The sequence below is a fragment of the Chiloscyllium punctatum genome, chromosome 47 (genome assembly GCF_047496795.1).
Source record: "Chiloscyllium punctatum isolate Juve2018m chromosome 47, sChiPun1.3, whole genome shotgun sequence".
Taxonomy (NCBI): Eukaryota; Metazoa; Chordata; class Chondrichthyes; order Orectolobiformes; family Hemiscylliidae; genus Chiloscyllium; species Chiloscyllium punctatum.
The window spans coordinates 35258506-35278450 of record NC_092785.1 but is presented as its reverse complement, the minus strand read 5'-3'; the positions used below and the strand labels follow the sequence as shown (position 1 = coordinate 35278450).

General features: G+C 46.0%; 1 protein-coding gene across 5 annotated transcripts in view; it reads right to left on the bottom strand.

Moving 5' to 3' along the window:
* Nucleotides 1-19945, bottom strand: part of asrgl1 (asparaginase and isoaspartyl peptidase 1) — a 51340-nt gene that overhangs the window by 22225 nt on the left and 9170 nt on the right. For 2 of the 5 annotated variants that reach the window (XM_072564671.1, XM_072564673.1), the window contains exon 2: nucleotides 14686-14881. In XM_072564671.1, coding sequence (XP_072420772.1) covers nucleotides 14686-14881 — 196 coding nt within the window. Of the gene's footprint in view, nucleotides 1-14685; nucleotides 14882-15030; nucleotides 15249-19945 lie in introns of those variants that run through there. The other 3 variants (XM_072564672.1, XM_072564669.1, XM_072564670.1) reach the window with 3 other exon arrangements.

Genomic DNA, 19945 nt, shown 5'->3' with positions numbered 1-19945 from the left:
GGCTTTTGTTAGGATGCGATGTGAAGGGTCAGTTAGGATGCTTGTGAGTTACAAGCCAGCCAGGAAGGACCTAAAGAGAGAGCTAGTAGCCAGGAAGGGGCACCAGAAGCCTTTGGCAGGTAGGATCAAGGAAAACCTGAAAGCTTTCTATCAGTATGTCAGGAATAAAGGAATGACTAGGGTAAGATCAGGGCCAGTCAAGGGCAGTACTGGGAAGTTGTGCGTGGAGTCCAAAGTGATAGGGGAGGTGCTAAATGAATATTTTTCATCAGTACTCACACAGGAAAAGATAATGTTGTTGAGAATACTGGGAAACAGACAATTCGACAAGAAAGGATTGAGGTTCAAAAAGGAGGCGGAGTGAGCAATTCTGCAAAGCGTGAAAATAGAAAAGTTCCCTGGGACGGATGGGTTTTATCCTAGGATTCTCTGGGAAGCTAGGGAGGAGATTGCAGAGCCTTTGGCTTTGGTCTTTATGTTGTCATTGTCGACAGGAATAGAGCCAGAAGACTGAAGTACAGCAAATGTTGCCCCCTTTCCCTGATAATATAAACCAATGAGCCTGACTTCAGTTGTGGGTAAAGTGTTGGAAAGGATGAGAGATAGGAGTTATCATCTGAAAAGGAATAATCTGATTAGGGATAGTCAACATGGCTTTGTGAAGGGTAGGTCATGCCTCACTAATCTTACTGAGTTCTTCGAGAAGGTTACCAAATAGGTGCATGAGGGCAAAGTGGTTGACGTGGTGTGTGTGGGTTTCAGTGAAGCATTTGATAAGATTCCCCATGATAGGCTACTGCAGAAAATACAGAGGCATGGGTTTGAGGGTGAATTAGTGGTTTGGATCAGAAATTGGCTAGCTGAAAGAAGGTGGTGGTTGATGGGAAATATTTGTCCTGGAGTTCAGTTACTCCTGGGGTTTCGCAAAGATCTGTTTTGGGGCCAATGTTGTTTGTCATTTTTACAAATAACCAGGATGGGTGCGTAGAAAGATGGGTTAGTAAGTTTGTCAGTGGAGTTGTGGATAGCGCCGAGGTTACAGAGGAACATAGATAAGTTGCAGAGCTGGGCTGAGCAGTGGCAAATGGAGTTTGATGCAGAAAAAAAAAAAGTGTGAGGTCATTCACTTTGGAAGGAGTAACAGGAATAGTGTACTGGGCTAATGGTAAAATTCTTGGTAGTGTAGGTGAGCAGAGAGATCTCAGTGTCCATATGCATAGATCCCTCAAAGTTGCCACCCAGGTTGATAGGGTTGTTAAGGCGGCATACGGTATCCCCCAATCGAATTGGTGTCCCTCTTCTGCCCCCAAGCATCATGGTAGCCCACAAACCTCTCACCACAATGAAACAGCTCCTGATGAAGTTAGAAGGACCTTGTACCAACAATCAGCAGAATGAACATCATATATAAAATACCCTGCAAGAACTGCAACAAGCATTACATTGGACAGACGGGCAGGAAACTAGCCACCAGGATACATGAGCACCAACTAGCCACCAAAAGACATGACCAACTATCACTGGTGACAGTGAGGGGGACTGGGAGGAAGCAGCCAGTGCAGGGACCCCTGTGGTCGTTCCCCTCAATAACAAGTATACCGTTTTGGATACTTGTGGGGGGGGACGACTTACCAGGGGTAAGCAACAAGGTTCAGGCCTCTGGCACGGAGCCTGTCCCCGTTGCTCAGAAGGGAAGGGTGGAGGAAGGTAGAGCGATAGTTATTGGGGACTCAATAGTGAGGGGCGCAGATAGGCGGTTTTGCGGGGGGCGACAGAGACTCACGTTTGGTATGTTGCCTCCCAGGTGCAAGGGTACGTGATGTCTCTGATCGTGTTTTCCGGGTCCTTAAGGGGGAGGGGTAGCAGCCCCAGGTCATGGTCCACGTTGGCACCAATGACATAGGTAGGAAGAGGGGTGATGATGTTAGGCAGGCTTTCAGGGAGCTAGGTTGGAAGCTCAAAGCTAGAACGAACAGAGTTATTGTCTCTGGTTTGTTACCCGTGCCACGTGATAGAGAGTTGAAGAATAGGGAGAGAGAATAGTTAAATGCATGGCTACAGGGATGGTGCAGGAGGGAGAGATCCGGTTTTTGGACAACTGGGGTTCTTTCTGGGGAAGGTGGGACCTCTATAAACAGGATAGTCTCCACCTGAACATGAGGGGCACCAGCATCCTTGGGGGAGGGGGGGGGGGGGGAAGGTTTGCTAGTGCTCTTTGGGAGGGTTTAAACTAACTCTGCAGGGGCATGGGAACCTGGACTGTAGCTTTAAGGTACAGGACCTTGAGTGTAGGGAGGTTAGGAACAAGGCATCGATCTCGAAGGAGGGTGCCGGTAAACAGGAAGTTGGCTTGAAGTGTGTATACTACAATGCCAGAAATATAAGAAATAAGGTAGGTGAACTTGCAGCGTGGGTTGGTACCTGGGACTTCGATGTTGTGGCCATTACAGAGACGTGGGTAGAACAGGGACAGGAATGGCTATTGCAGGTTCCAGGGTTTAAATGTTTTAGTAGGGTCAGAGGTGAGGGTAAAAGAGGGGGAAGTGTGGCATTGCTTGTCAACGATAGTATTACAGCGGTGGAAAGGACGATGGAAGAAGACTTGCCATCTGAGGTAGTTTGGGCTGAGGTTAGAAATAGGAAAGGTGAGGTCACTCTGTTAGGGGTTTTCTACAGGCCTCCTAATAGTCCGAGAGACGTAGAGGAAAGTATTGCAAGGATGATTCAGGAGAAGAGTGAAAGTAATAGGGTGGTTGTTATGGGGGACTTTAACTTCCCAGATATTGACTGGGAAAGCAATAGTTCGAGTTTGTTAGATGGGTCGGTGTTTGCCCAATGTGTGCAGGAGGGTTTCCTGACACAATATGTAGACAGGCCAACAAGAGGTGAGGCCATACTGGATTTGGTTCTAGGTAATGAACCAGGCCAGGTGTTAGACTTGGAGGTAGGTGAGCACTTTGGGGACAGTGACCACAACTCGGTGACTTTTACTCTAGTGATGGAGAGGGATAAGTGTGCACTGCAGGGCAGGAGTTATAGCTGGGGGCAGGGAAATTATGATACGGTGAGGCATGACTTAGGATGCGTGGACTGGAAAAATAGGCTTCAAGGGAAGGACACAAATGATATGTGGAGCTTGTTCAAGGAGCGGCTATTGGGTGTCCTTGATAAGTATGTACCAGTCAGGCAGGAAGGAAAGGGTCTTGTGAGGGAGCTGTGGTTTAATAAGGAATTGGAATCCCTTGTAAAAGGGAAGAGGGCGGCCTATGTAAAGGTGAGGCGTGAAGGTTGAGAGTTATAAGGTAGCCAGGAAGGATCTAAAGAGAGCTAAGAGCAGCGAGAAGGTGACATGAAAAGTCCTTGGTTGGTAGAATTAGGGAAAACCCTAAGTCTTTATATAGGTATGTCAGGAATAAAAGGATGACTCGGGTGGGTATCGGTCCAGTCAAGGATAGTAGTGGGAAGTTGTGCGTGGAGGCAGAGGAGATTGGAGAGACACTACATCAATACTTTTCGTCAGTATTCACTCAGGAACAGGACGTTGTTGCTGATGTGAATATTGAGTCACAAGTGATTAGAATGGATGGCTTTGAGGTATGTAGGGAAGAGGTCCGGGGAACACTGGAAAGGGTGAAAATAGATAAGTCCCCTGGGCCTGATGGCATTTATCCTAGGATCCTCTGGGAAGCTAGGGAGGAGATAGCGGAGCCATTGGCCTTGATTTTTATGTCCTCGTTGTCTACAGGAATAGTGCCAGAAGACTAGAGGATAGCGAATGTGGTCCCCTTGTTCAAGAAGGGGAGCAGGGATAGCCCGAGTAACTATAGGCCAGTGAGTCTCACTTCTGTTGTGGGCAAAGTCTTAGAGAGAATTGTAAGGGATAGGATTTATGAACATCTGGATAGGAATAATGTGATCAAGGATAGTCAGCATGGTTTTGTGAAGGGCAGGTCGTGCCTCACAAACTTTATTGAGTTCTTTGAGAAGGTGACTAAGGAAGTAGACGAGAGTAAAGCAGTAGATGTGGTGTATATGGATTTTAGCAAGGCGTTCGATAAGGTCCCCCATGGTAGGCTACTGCAAAAATTACGGAGGTATGGCATTGAGGGTGCATTAGAGGTTTGGATTAGGAATTGGCTGGCTGGAAGGAGACAGAGGGTAGTAGGTGATGGTAAAGGTTCATCTTGGAGCAAAGTTACTAGCGGTGTTCCACAAGGATCTGTTTTGGGACCATTGCTGTTTGTCATTTTTATAAATGACCTGGAGGAGGGGCTTGAAGGCTGGGTGAGCAAGTTTGCGGATGATACGAAAGTCGGTGGAGTGGTGGACAGCGAAGAAGGATGTAGCAGGTTACAGCGGGATATAGATAAGTTACAGAGCTGGGCAGAAAGGTGGCAAATGGAGTTCAATGTAGCTAAGTGTGAAGTCATTCACTTTGGTAGGAGTAACAAGAAGATGGATTACTGGGCTAATTGCAGGCTACTTGGTAGTGTGGATGAGCAGAGGGATCTTGGTGTCCATGTACACAGATCTTTGAAAGTTGCCACCCAGGTAAATAGTGCTGTGAAGAAGGTATATGGCGTACTGGGCTTTATTGGTAGAGGAACTGAGTTCCGGAGTCCTGAGGTCATGTTGCAGTTGTAGAAGACTCTGGTGCGGCCTTATCTGGAGTATTGTGTACAGTTTTGTTCACCATACTATAGGAAGGATGTGGAGGCACTGGAACGGGTGCAGAGGTTTACCAGGATGTTGCCTGGCATGGTAGGAAGATCGTATGAGGAAAGGCTGAGGCACTTGGGACTGTTCTCATTGGAGAAAAGAAGGTTTAGGGGAGATTTGATAGAGGTGAACAAGAGGATTAGGGGTTTAGATAGGGTTGACAGTGAGAACCTTTTTCCGTGTATGGAGTCAGCTGTTACTAGGGGACACAGCTTTAAATTAAGGGGAGGTTGGTATAGGACAGATGTTAGGGGTAGATTCTTTACTCAGCGGGTTCAGAGTTCATGGAATGCCCTGCCAGTATCAGTGGTGGACTCTCCCTCTTATGGTCATTCAAGCAGGCATTGGATAAGCATATGGAGGCTATTGGGCTAGTGTAGGTTAGGTAGGCTTCGGTCGGCGCAACATCGAGGGCCGAAGGGCCTGTACTGCGCTGTATTTTTCTATGTTCTATGTTACCATACACACAAATGAAGAGGGACACCAGTTCGACTAGGACAATACATCCATTCTCGGACAGACTAAAACAAAAACACAGGAATTTCTGGAGTCCTGACATTCAAACTGGTACTCCATTGGCCAAAGGGCCTGCTTCCACACTAAGTAAACATATAGATTTGGACCCCAATTACCAACCTTGGGTGGCACAGTGGTTAGCACTGCTGCCTCACAGCGCCAGGGACCCAGGTTCGAGGGTTACTCTTTGGAGGGTCGGTGAGGACTTGTTGGACTGAAGGGCCTGTTTCCATACTGTAGGGAATCTAATCTAATCTCTAATCTATCCCAAACAGAAGCAGAAACGATATCCTCTACCACAACAAAGTGAGACCGATAAAAGCAAGCAGGACAGAACACCAGTGCTTCACTGGAGGCTCATTGATGATGTTACTAGCATGGTGACAAAACGTCAGAGAACAAATCTACCGGCTCACCGAGCAAACTTACAACCTGACATGTCTCCTGACATATGATCATCTGAATACTGGCTAACAAGACACGGTCTTCCAGAAGTTATTAATATGTATTAATTACTGTGGCCCCTCCCATGTGGCATTGTTTGCAGTTTGCTCGTCTGAATATAGCCCCTTTATTCCAACTCTGGCTTCTATTAGTTAGCCAATCTTCTATCCACTACAATTACTACAACGAACATCATTGTGGAACATTGGCAAATACCTTTCGAAAATCTGAAAATGTTACATCTGCAGGTTTACTTTCATCTCAGGGTGCTTGTTACCTCAGGTATGATTGCTCCTTCATGAAGTCATACTGATCCTGTCCAATTACATAGATGTTTCCAGATTAAAAATATGACATGCTTTAAGTCAACTTGAACATGTTAAACTAACTGATGTATAATTGCCTGCTTTTGTTTTATCTCCTTTTTTCAATGAGGACGTTACATGTGGTAGTTGTCTCATCCTCCAGGACTTTTCCAATATCTCAGTATTCTTGAACAATTACTACCAGTTCAACTGCTATCTCTGTCGCTCCTTCTTTTAAAACCTAGGATGTAATGGTAGAGCTAAAACGTTTAATGATAGGGCCTTGGGTAGTGTTGTAGGACGGAGAGACCGAGAGATGCAGGCAGGTAAATTTTGAAGTTTGTGCCATACAGAGATAAGGTGATCAAAAAGGCATTTAGCCCGCTCGCCTTCATTGCTCAGTCCTTTGAGTATAGGAGTTGGGAAGTCATTGTGAAGCGACATGGGCATGAGGGAAGCCTCTTCTAGAGGAATGTGTCCAGTTCTGGGTATCCAGTTCACACATTATCCCAGTGGATGCATGGGTTTTCTCCCACAGCACAAAAATGTGCAAGTTCAGTGGATTGGACATGCTAAATTAGCCCATAGTGTTTAAGCATGGGAAATGCATGGTTACAGGGAGAGGGTATGGATAGAATGGTCTGCTGAGGGTTGGTGTGAACTTGATGGGCCAAATGGTCTGTTTCTGCACTGTAGGGATTCTATAGTTCTACAGTTACCACCGTGCATGAATTGATCAATGGTTGACAGGCAGGAAATAGGAACAGAGAATAACTGGGTCTTTTTTCATGTCGAAGAGCGTGGTGCTGGAAAAGCACACAGTCGGTCAGGCAGCATCCAAGGAACAGGGGAGTCAATGTTGTTTCGAACATGAGCCCTTCATCAGGAATGAGGCTTGCAGCCAAAAGGGGGCTGGGAGGTAAATGGGAGATAGGTGGGGCTGGGAATACGATAGGTCGATGAAGGTGGGGGGTGAAGGTGATAGGTCGGAGAGGAGGATGGAGCGTTTCGATGGAGAGAAGATGGACAGATAGGGCTGTTCAAGAGGTTGGTGCCGAGTTGGAAAGGTTGGATCTGGGATAAGGTTGGAGGACAGGGGATCCTTTGAGGATCTTGGGTTTGCGGGCGGGGGGGGGTGGTGGGGGGGGGGGAGGAGAAACGGTGCAGGCACAGGTTTTGCACTTCTTGCGGTGGCAAGGGGAGGTGCTGTGAGGGGAGGGTGGGTTGGTGGAGGGCATGGACCTGACAAAGGAGTCACAGAGGGAAATGATGCAATATTATCGGAAAGATGTCGAGGTGGAAGGAGAGGACCAGGGGACGTTCTGCCCTTGTTGCGACTGGAAGGTGGAATTCAAGGGCAGAGCTGTGCGAAGTAGAGACCTTGTGCTGGAGAACATGGGAGGGGAGATTGCATTATTCGAAGGAGGCTATTTGGGATGTTCTTTTTTCCGGAATTGGTTATCCTGGGAGCAGATGAGGCAGAGGAATTGGGCAAAAGGGGTAGCGTTTTTACGCAGGGTGGAAGGAAGTGTAGATTAGACTGGTGCTGGAAAAGCATGCAGGAAAGTTGACCTTTTAGCAGGACCCCTTCATCAGGAATGGATGGCTCCTGCCAGAAATATCGATTTTCCTGTTGCTTGGAGACTGCCTGACCTGCAGTACTCTTCCAGCACCAGTCTAATCTTGACTCTAATCTCCAGCATCTGCGGTCCTCACTTTCACCTGGGAGGAAGTGTAGTCCAGGTAGCTGTGGGCGTTTGTGGGTTTGTAGTGGATGGCTGCATTGAGTTGGCCACCATTAATGGAGATGGAGAAGTCCAGAAGGGGAGGGAGGTGTCTGACATGGTCCAGGTGAACTGGAGGTCAGGATGGAAGGCATTTGTGAAGCTGGTGAACTGTTCAACCTCCTCATTGGGATATGAGGTAGCAGCAATACAGTAGCGGAGGAAAAGGTGGGGAATGGTGCCAATGTGCCTGCGGAAGGGGGACTTGTTCCATGTACCTGAAGAGGCAGGCATAGCTGGGGCCCATGCGGATGTCCATGGCTACCCCTCTGGTCTGGAGGAAGTGGGAGGATTGGAAGGAGAAATTGTTGGGGGCGAGTTCAGCCAGTTGAATGAGTGTATCAGTGGAATGGTACTGGTTAGGTCAGCGTGACAGGAAGGAACTGAGGGCTTGGAGACCTTTGTCATAGCAGATGTATGTGTACAGGGACTGGTTGTCCCTAGTGAAGGTAAGGTGTTGGGGGATGGGGAAAACGAAAGTCACGGAGGTGGAGGAGGGGGTGGGTGGTGACTCCGAATGTAGGTGGGGTGTTCTGGATGAAGGGGTCAGGACGGTGTCAAGGTATGCAGAGATAATTTCAGTGGGGCAGAAGCAGGCTGAGACATTGCCCCGGTCAACACAGTCAGGTTTGTGAATGTGATATGGCATGCAATATTCCAAGTGTGGCCTAACGTTCCATAAAGCTGCAGCATTACTGACCTACCCTTATACTCAATGTCCCTACCAATAAAGGCAAGTATGCCATAAGACTTTTTACAACCTTACCTACCTGCACTGCCACCTTCAGTGATCTGTGGACCTGCACATCCAGATCCTTCTGCATACCAATACTCCTAAGGGTTCTATTATTCATTGTATAATTTCCATCTGTACTTGAATTTCCAAGGTGCATCACCTCACATTTGTCTGGATTAAACTCCACCTCCCATTTTTCTGCATGTGCCTCCAAATGATCCATATCCTGCTGTATCCTCTGACCATCCTCAATATCCACAACTTCATCAATCTTTGTATCACCCGCACTTACTAATTACACCAGGTATATTTTCCTCCAAATCATTTATGCAGACCACGAACAGCAGAAGCCCCAGCACTGATCCCTGGTGGATCTTTAGTCACAACCCTCCATTTCAAAAAGCATCCTTTTAACCCCTACGCTATCTCCTATGACTGAGCCAGTTCTGTATCCAGCTTGTCACCTCACTCCTGATACCACATGATTTCACCTTTTGGACTCATCTGCAATGAAGGATCTTGTCAAAGGTTTTTATGAAAGTCCACGTAGACAACATCAACTATCTTTGTCACCACCTTAAGAAACTCAATCAAGTTAATGAGGCATGAAATCTCCTGCACAAAACCATGCTGTCTCATCACTAATTTGCTTCGAAATGCATATTCATCTTGTTCCGGAGAATCTTTTCCAATAATTTCCCTACCACTGCCATGAGACTCACCATCCTGTAATTTCCAGGGTTATCCCTGTTATTCTTAAACAATGGGACAACAATTAGCTATTCTCCTGTGGTCAAAGAGGACACAAAGATGTTTGTCAATGCTCCAGCAATTTGTTCTCTCATCTCCCACAATATTCTGGGATATATCCCATAAGGACCCAAGGGTTTATCTACCTTAATACTTTTTTAAGATGCGCAACACCTCTTCCTTTTCAATAGCAACTTGACTTAGAAATTAGACACTCATTTCCTTGAGATTATCCTCCACCAATTCCTGCTCTTTGGTGAATATCAACACAAAGTATTCATTTCAAACCCTCACCTTCCTCTTTTGGCATCACACAGAGTCCCCGCCTTTGTCCTGGAGTGGGCCAACCCTCTTTGTGGCCACCTTCTTGCTTTTTATACATGGCGAAAAAGCCTTGAGATTCTCTTCAGATTGGGAGAAAGTGAGGACTGCAGATGCTGGAGATCAGAGCTGAAAAATGTGTTGCTGGAAAAGCGCAGCAGGTCAGGCAGCATCCAAGGAGCAGGAGAATCGACATTTCGGGCATAAGCCCTTCTTTAGGAATCAACACATTCCTGAAGAAGGGCTTATGCCCGAAACGTCGATTCTCCTGCTCCTTGGATGCTGCCTGACCTGCTGCGCTTTTCCAGCAACACATTTTTCAGTTCTCTTCAAAGTGTTTGTTAATGATTTTGTGACCCTTTTTAGCTCTTCCAATTCTTTGTTTGAGTTCTTTCCCGCTTTCCTTCTCTACTTCAAAGACTGTCAGTTCCTATCCTAGATCTTTTTGAAGATGATCATAATATTTAAAGTTTGGGAGAAGATCTGTAGCTCGGGTGCTCGTTGTTGTGGTTCTGTTCGCCGAGCTGGGAATTTGTGTTGCAAACGTTTCGTCCCCTGTCTACGTGACATCCTCAGTGCTTGGGAGCCTCCTGTGAAGTGCTTCTGTGCTGTTTCCTCCGGCTTCATCCACAGACTCTATCAACAAACACATCGACCTGGACCCAATATACCGGCCACTACAGTGGACAGCTGGAACTGACAACCGGAAGCGGCAGAGACAGGCCACTACAAATGCCGGAGGAAACAGCACAGAAGCGCTTCACAGGAGGCTCCCAAGCACTGAGGATGTCACCTAGACAGGGGACGAAACGTTTGCAAGACAAATTCCCAGCTCGGCGAACAGAACCACAACAATGATCATAATATCTCTGGTTATCAAAGGCTCATGCAACTTACCATACTTATCTAAAATTCTCACAGGAATATGCCACTCCTGAACTATTATCAACTGCCCTTTGAAATACTCTCACATGTCCAATGTGGATTGCCCCTCAGATAGCTGCCTCCAATCAAAATTCTCCAGTTCCTGCCTAATATTGTTGTGGTTTGCCATGCTCCAATTTAACACTGCAACCCGAGGACCGAGTTATCCCTTTCCCAGAGTATCTTAAAACTCATGGCATTATGGTCACTGCTCCCAAAATGCTCCCCCAGTGAAACTTCACTCACCTGGCTGAGCATATTTCCCAAAATCAGGTCCAGTATAACCCCTTTCTTGGTTGGGCTGTTTACATACTGTTTCAAGAAACCCTCCAGAATGTCTCTGTCCCAACCAAGCCCCTGCACAGAGTGAGTCTCAGTCAATACAGGGGAAGTTAAAATTACCCATCACAAAATCACCACCATGTTTACAACTTTCCAAAAATTGCTGTACATATTATCACCTCTGTTTCCCACTGGCTGTTGGGAGGCCTGTAGTAAATCCCCAGCATTGTGATTTCACCTTTCCCATTCCATGTTCCATCCATATTGCCTCATTGCGTGAGTTCTCAGATGTATTCTCCCTCCGCTGTAAGTTACTTTTTTATCATAATGCAACCCCTCCACCCCTTTTACACCTCCTCCTATCACATCTGGAACATCTAAATCCTGGGAAATTCAGCTACCAATCCCATCCTTCTTCTAGCCAAGTCTTCCATAATGACAATAATGTCATAGTTCCAAACATTAACCAAAACTCTTCATTCATTTTCCTTGCCTATTATACTTCTCACATTGAAACCCATTCACGTCCAGCAGTATTTCCCGACATGTACTTGTGCTTAGTCATGTTTACCTTTGTTTCTACCTCTCCCTCAACTTCTGAATCTACTGTCCTACCTCACTGGTTCCCATTCACCTACCACAGCAGTTGAAACCTCCTCCCAACCCACTACCTCGTCTCCACCCCCTCCCCCCTCCCCCCCAACCCACTACCTCGTCTCCACCCTCCCCCAACCCACTACCTAGTCTCCACCCACCCCCCCTCCCCCAACCCACGACCTAGTCTCCACCCTCCTCCCCCCTCCCCCCAACCCACTACCTAGTCTCCACCCTCCTCCCCCCCCTAGTTTCCACCCTCCCCCAGGACATCAGTTGCGGCCCTGTACAGACATCCAATTTGTACAGGTGCCACCTCCACAACAATTGGAAGTTATTTGGTTGGAACTGAAACAAGAGAGCGATGATTACCTCCCAAAGAGTCAGCAGGAAATTGAAAAGTTCTAAATTGGTGGAAGGCTCATTTTGATGGTGTTCGGCAAGATCTTTTAAAGGCTGATTTGGGGCAGATGTTCACAGGTTAAGGGATGGATGGAAAATGGAAAACCTTCAGAAATGATATACTGTTCAGAGACAGTATATTCCTGTTCGGGTGAAAGAAAAGGCTGGTAGGTGTAGGGAATGCTGGATGACTAGAGAAATTAAGGGTTTGGTTAAGAAAAAGAAGGAAGCATGTGTTAGATACAGACGAGAGAGATCACATGATTCCTTAGAACAGCATAAAGGCAGTAGAAGTAGACTTATGAGGGACATCAGCAGGACAAAAAGGGGACATCCAATAGCTTTGGCAAATAGGATTAAGGATAATTTAAAGGGATTTTATAAACACATTAAGGACAAAAGGGTAACGAGGGAGAGAATAGGGCAACTCAAAGATCACTGAAGCAGCCTCTGTGTGGAGCCGCAGGAAATGGGGGAAGATACTAAACAAGTATTTCCATTCAGTGTTTACTGCAGAGAGGGACGTGGAACATATGGAATGTGGGGGAAATAGATGGTGACATTTTGAAAAATGTCTATGTTACAGAGGTGGTGGTGCTGGATGTCCTGAAACACATACAAATGGATAAATCCCCAAGTCCTAATCAGCTGTACCCTATAGCTCTGTGGGAAGCTAGAGAAGTGATTGCTGGACCTCTTGCTGAGATACTTGTATCATCAATTGTCTTTTGGCACCTCACCTGTGACTACGTTAGCTAATGTGGTGCCACAATTTAAGAAAGGTGGTAAGAAAAAGCTGGGGAACTATAGACTGGTGACCCTGACATCAGTGGTGTGCAAGTTTTTGGATAGAATCCTGAGGGACAAGATTTACATGTATTTGGAAAGGCAAGGACTGACTAGGGATAGTCAGCATGGCTTTGTTCATGGGAAATCATGTCACGTTAATTTGATTTAGGTTTGTGAAGAAATAACAAAGACTGATGAGGGCAGAGACATAGGCGTGATCTATATGGACTTCAGGAAGATGTTCGACAAGGTTCCTCAATGGAAACTGGTTAGCAAAGTTAGAACTCATGGAATACAGGGAGAACTAGCCATTTTGGACACAGAACTGGCTCGAAAGGTAGAAGACAGAGGGTGGTGGTGGATGGTTACTTTTCAGACTGGAGGCCGGTGCTGGGTCTACTGCTTTTCGCCATTTACATCAATGATTTGGATGTGAACATAGGAGGTTCAGTTAGTAAGTTTGCAGATGATACCAAAATTCGAGGTGTAGTGGAGGTTACCTCAGAGTACAACGGGATCTTGGTCAGATGGGCCAATGAGCAGTGGTTAGGTTATTCAGTTTTCTGTTGCTTGCGTTTCATTCAGTAATCTTGCAAGTAAATTCTGTTTTGTTTAAAACAGAGTGGTTTGACCGGCAGCATTTCTCCTGGAATGCCCACTGTACACCTGCTTAAAACAACTAGCAAAGTGATGGCCTGGGCTACCTTCTTGAAATATTTGGAGGGCTCTGGCCTGGTCCAGAAGACTCTTCGGTCGAACTCGTCCATGCCGGCAGGATATCCTAATTTAACCTAGTCCCATTTGCCAGCACTTACCCCACATCCCTCTAATCCCTTCCTATTCATATATCCATGCAGATGCCTTTTAAATGTTGTAATTTTACCAGCCTCCACCCCTTCCTCCAGCAGCTCATTCCATACACCACACTGTGCAAAGAAGTTTCCCCTTAGGTCCCTTTTAAATCTTTCCCCTCTCACCCCAAACCTATGCCCCTCTAGTTCTGGACTGGACTGCCCAACCCCAGGAAAAATTCCTTGTCTATTTACCCTATCCATGCCTCATGATTTTGTAAACCTCTACAAAAGGTTTAAACCTCAGCCTCCAATGCTACAGGGAAGATTGCCCCAGCTTATTTAATCTCTCCCTGTACTATAGTTCAAACCCTCCAACCTGGGCAACACCCTTTCTGAACTCTTTCAAGTTTCACAACATTTTTTAATTAAATAGGAGGGAGACCAGAACTAAACACAATCTGCCTAAAAGTGGCCTAACCAATGTCTTGTACTGCCACAACAACTCCCAACTCCTATACTCAATGCTCTGACCAATAAAGGAAAGCATACTAAATGCCTTCTTCACTATCCTATCTACCCAAGACTCCACGTTCAAAGGAACTGTGAACCTGCACTCCAAGAGGTCGCTTTGTTCAGCAACACTCCCCACATTGTATAAATTCCTACTTTGGAAATAAAATCAGTCTGACTCCAGATAAAGAGTCTAACCTCAACTTTAAAGCATTGTCTGTGTGGAGATATCACTTTTTTTAAAATCCAGTGATAAAACCTTAATCAAAATCTGCAACCCCATTCTAAGTGATTAAAGAACAAACAGCCATATAGGTTTATCTAATATATTGCACCAGCTGTATGGCACTTTGATCTTTTACTTATCTATTCTGTGTCCTACATACCTGCCCCTCTGGCTACCTGACAAAGGAGCAACACTCCAAAAGCTTATACTTTCACATAAACTTGTTGGACTATAACTTTATGTTGTGTGATTTTTAACTTTGAATGTATTTATGAAAGAGATAGATAATGCTTTAGAGTTTAAAAACACCCTGTATGGAAGCGAAAGAGGGATTAAAGTGGCACTGAGATAGAGGATCAGCCATAAATTGTACTGAACAGCACAGCAAACTCCAAAGACCAAACATCCTCCTGCTAACTAATATATCTCTAATATCAGATTTCTAACTCGAATAACCTAATGCTGCTGAATCTTGCAAAATACCAAGAATAAAGGTTTGAGAAAAATAGGTTATGCTTGAGAACTTACGACAAACCCTCAAGCAAAGATTAATTTTGAGATTTAAAATAGGTGATTGCAATCAATTTACCAGCATTAAATAAAGGGCAGTTCTCTAATATAACTGAAGCCTCCTCCACCACATCCAGGGCGCTACCCCCCTGGCGAAAGCGGCGATAACCCTGTAGAGCAGCTTTCTTCACTTCGAGCAGACAGACTTCCTTACGATCCTCTGGATATTTACCGCAACCTCCATGCACGACGATTACAGGATTGCTGGTAGACATCTTAAATAAATAAGGACAAATATTTTAAAAATAACATCGCATGCTTCAGCAGCAATACTCATGTCACACACACACAAAAAAAAACTCAACCGAACACAGAAACAATCTATTCAGAAAGAGCACAGTTTAAAAAAAGACTAGGGACCCACAGCACTCATCAATATCCAGTGGGAAACACGGCTCTGTGTGGGCGGGCTAACCCTGAGCGTAAAACGGCTGTGGGCGGGTGAGTAAATACCCCGTAAACACAACTCCCTGAGTAAAAGACTTAACTATATGGTCTATTGCACGCATTCACCTCCGAGAACAAACTGTTCCAGAGACGCGCACTTCCGCAAACTAATAGGGCGAAATTGGGAGGGGGGGATTAGAGGCGGGGAAAGGGGAAGGGGAGGGTGCTAAAGTGTGTTTTAAGTCATGGGGCTGGGGGGATATCAGGTGTCATCAGGCAGTTTGCAGGGTGTGTGGAGCTAGAAGGGCATTGGAGGATGTGAGGTGAAGGATATGGGGCATTTGGAGCTGGTGTGTATGGGAGGGTTTGGAGCTGAGGGATCATGGACCAGGATGGTATGAAGTTGTGGGTATGTGGTTCGGGGGGAAATGGGGTTGGGCATGTGACAAGTGGGGTGTAGGCCTGAGGGCTATAGGGCATAGTGCTGGGAGCTAAGGCCTGGGGGTAGAGAGCTGGAGGAGGGTATGGAACTGGAAGGCATGGGGTGGTGGGAGCACGGTGGCACAGTGGTTAGCACTGCAGCCTCACAGCGCCAGAGACCCGGGTTCAATTCCCACCGCAGGCAACTGCTGTGTGGAGTTTGCACGTTCTTCCCTTGTCTGCGTGGGTTTCCTCCCACAGTCCAAAAATGTGCAGGTTAGGTGAATTGGCAGTGTTAAATTGCCCGTAGTGTTAGGTGAAGGGTTAAAGGTAGGGGAATGGGGTTGAGTGAGTTGCTCTTCGGAGGGTCAGTGTGGACTTGTTGGGCCGAAGGGCCTGTTTCCACACTAAATGATCTAGTCTAATCTAATCCAGTCATTGAATCTGGCAAGGAATGGACTGAAGCTTATGGATAGGTTTGGATTTGGTGTGTATGGGGGAGATGTCTGGAAATGAGGGATATGGAATGAGATAGAATGTAGCTTGGGGGGATTGACTATGTGGAGGTACACTGGCTGGGAAAATGGGGTTTGGGGCATGAAGCTGGGTGAAATGTAGGTTGAGGGTGCAAGAGGTATAGGACTGGGGCATATGGGACCCAAGGTAAGGTTCTGGAGGGTAGGGGGGTTATGAATCTGGGGCTACATGGGAACGGGGGGGGGGGGGGGTATATAACTGGAGGGTTTGGGGTTTATAAAACTGAGGGGTATGGATTAGGATGGTGTGTCACTGTGGGTGTGCAGCTGCATGTATGTAGGAATGGAGGTGAGTGGGACTTATGGGGTTTGGGTGTATGGAGCTGAGGTTAAGGGGGTTATGGAGCTGATGAATATGGAGAGGGGTATGAGGCTTGGGAGTGTGTGGTATTAAAACGTCTGTGGTGAATGTATGGGTGGCACAGTGGCTCAGTGGTTCGCACTGGTGCCTCACAGTGTGTGGAGTTTGTGATGATCATGCTCCTCTAACAAGGTTAGATTGTCATAGACAGAGATGTACAGCATGGAAACAGACCCTTTGGTCCAACTCATCCGTGCCGACCAGATATCCCAACCCAATCTAGTCCCACCTGCCAGCACCCGGCCCATATCCCTCCAAACCCTTCCTATTCATATACCCATCCAAATGCCTCTTAAATGTTGCAATTGTACCAGCCTCAGCACATCCTCTGGCAGCTCATTCCATACATGTACCACCCTCTGGGTGTAAAAGTTGCCCCTTAGGTCTCTTTTCATCTTTCCCCTCTCACCCTCTAGTTCTGGACTCCCCGACCACAGGGAAAAGACTTTACCTATTTATCCCATACATGCCCCTCAAGTTTGTAAACCTCTATAAGGTCACCCCTCAGCCTCCGATGCTCCAGGGAAAACAGCCCCACCCTGTTCAGCCTCTCCCTGTAGCTCAGATCCTCCCACCCTGGCAACATCCTTGTAAATCTTTGCTGAACCCTTTCAAGTTTCACAACATCTTTCCGAAAGGAAGGAGACCAGAATTGCACGCAATATTCCAACAGTGGCCTAACCAATGTCCTGTACAGCCACAACATGACCTCCCAACCCCTGTACTCAATACTCTGACCAATAAAGGAAAACATACCAAGCACCTTCTTCACTATCCTATCTACCTGCGACTACACTTTCAAGGAGCTATGAACCTGCACTCCAAGGTCTCTTTGTTCAGCAACACCTCCTAGGACCTTACTGTTAAGTGTATCAGTCCTGCTAAGATTTGCTTTCCCAAAATGCAGCACCTCGCATTTATCTCAATTAAACTCCATCTGCCATTTCTTAGCACATTGGCCCATCTGGTCCAGATCCTGTTGTAATCTGAGGTAACCCTCTTCGCTGTCCACTACACCTCCAATTTTGGTGTCATCTGCAAACTTACTAACTTTAATTGCAGGTGTTGATTTGGTTAGTTAAACAGTGCTTGGGATAGCAATGGCTCTTTCAGTCATCAAGAGTTTTCTGGGGGTGGAAGAAATGACCTTGGTGGTTTTACAAAAGGTGGTTAAGGCCAAGCTGCAAGAATTAGCAGGCAAGTGGGGTTGGAGCTGCCTCCTTCCATGAGGGAACAAAAGAGATAATTACAGCAGTAGCTCCTCAGCCATGCATTCATCTGCTCTATCCTCCAATTCCTGCCCTCACTAGCTTGTAGCACTGGGAGTAATCCAGATATTACTACCCTTGACATTTTTACATTTCTGCCTAACTCTCTGTAATCTCCCTTCAGAGTCTCAACCTTTTCCCTTCCTATGTCGTTGGTTCCAATGTGCACAATGACCTCCTGCTGGCCCTTCTCCCCGATGAAAACATTTTGCACCCTCTCTGAGGAATCCTTGATCCTGGCACCAGGGAAACAACACACCATTCTGCTTTTTCTCTGCTGGCCATAGAAACGTCTGTCCGTACCTCTGACTACAGAATCCCCTAACACAATTGATCTCGGAAGCCGACGTACCCCTCGTTGCATTAGAGCCAGTCTCAATACCAGAAACTTGGCTGTTCGTGCTACGTTTCCCTGAGAATCCATCACCCCCTACGTTTTCCAAAACAGCGTACCGGTTTGAAATGGGTATATCCACAAAAGACTCCTGCCCTAGGTGCCGACCTCGCTCACTCTTCCTGGAGTTAACCCATCTATGTGACTGTATCTGAGACTTTCCCCCCTTCCTATAACTGCCATCCATCACATACTGTTGCTGTTGCAAATTCCTCATCGCTTCTAACTGTCTCTCCAACCGATCCACTCGATCTGATAAGATTCGCATTCAACAGCATTTATGGCAGATATAATCCTTGGCATTTTTCAGAGAGGTTGTAAACGACACAGGTTCTGAAAAAAAATCTGAGGTTGGATGGATTTTAGGGCCCATTTGTTTACAGCTCACAGATACAGGCAGAAGGCTTTCAAACTTAAAAAAAAACTTATGTAATGAAAGGGGAGTGGCCAGTTCTCGAAGCTGAGCCATTCTCTGGTTTGGTTGGAATGCTGCTGTGTGTGTGAGTATATGTGTGTGTGAAGGCAGGCTGCTGGTCTCTCTCTCTCCATCTCTCTCTGACTTCTATCCTGTAAGAACTTGTTTCGTTTTACCTTTTTGTGCCAAGAGGTGTTTATGGGGATTGTTGCAAGTATTTTGGAACAGCACCATTAAGTTGGGATAGTCTGTTGAGTTTTCGGATGGGATAAGTTGTTCGGTATTCTGTTTTTTGTTCTGTGTTTCATTCAGTAATCTTGTTAATAAATTCTGTTTTGTTTAAAATTGAGTAGTTTGACCATCTGATTCTCTCCTGGAATATCAACTGTACACTTGCTTAAAATCGAATAACAAAGTTAAAGTCTGGGCTACTTTCGTGAAATATTTCGAGGGGTTTGGCCTGATCCATAACAGATTGGGGGCTTTTTGTGAGTGTTGTTCTATAGTTCCAAATTGGGATGAGAGTCGTTGAATTTGAAGGCAGTGAGTGGTAGATGTTAGTGTCTTTAATTGCAGGTGTTGATTTGGTTAGTTAAACAGTGCTCGGGATAGCAATGGCTCTTTCAGTCATCAAGAGTTTTCTGGGGGTGGAAGAAATGACCTTGGTGGTTTTACAAAAGGTGGTTAAGGCCAAGCTGCAAGAATTAGCAGGCAAGTGGGGTTGGAGCTGCCTCCTTCCATGAGGGAACAAAAGAGATAATTACAGCAGTAGCTCAGCACTTACATTTGCTGGAAACATCATCAGGACCTTTTGAGATGGCTAATGTTCAATTGAAAATGAAGCAGTTTGAGTTAGAGGCAAAAGACAAGGAAAGGGCAACAGAAATGAAACAGATTGAATTACGATTAAAAGCAGAAGAGAGAGCACTTGTACTTCAGAAACTGGCACTTAGACAGGAAAGTCAGCTTAAAAGGATGGAGATAAAAGCAGAAGGTAAGCTGAGTGAGGAAGAGAGTGAGGATGAGCAAACCCATAGTAGCCAAAGGCCTGGTCAGAAACTGTTGAAATATATTCAGGCATTGCCTAAATTTGAGAAGGAGGATGTGGAAGCCTTTTTCATTATATTTGGAAAAAGTCACTAAAAATATGCAGTGGCCAGTGACCATGTGGATTTTGTTGATCCAAACAAAACTTGTAGGTAGACCTCATAAGGTAATTACATCACTATCAGAGAAAGTATTTGGGGCATATGAAGAGGTGAAGCAAGCCATCTTAATTGCTTGTGACAGAAGCCAGCAGACAACATTTCAGGAATCTAAGGAGGGACCCGTGGTCAAACCTAAAGAATAGGTGGATAAGAACATTAAAAATAGGACAAATCTATGACGCTCTTAGAGAGAGACAATTAATTTGGGAGGGGTTCAAAAATTCACTTCTTGAAGTAGTGAGAGCTCATGCAGAAGAGCAGAGAGTTAAAACGGCAAGATTAGCTGCCGA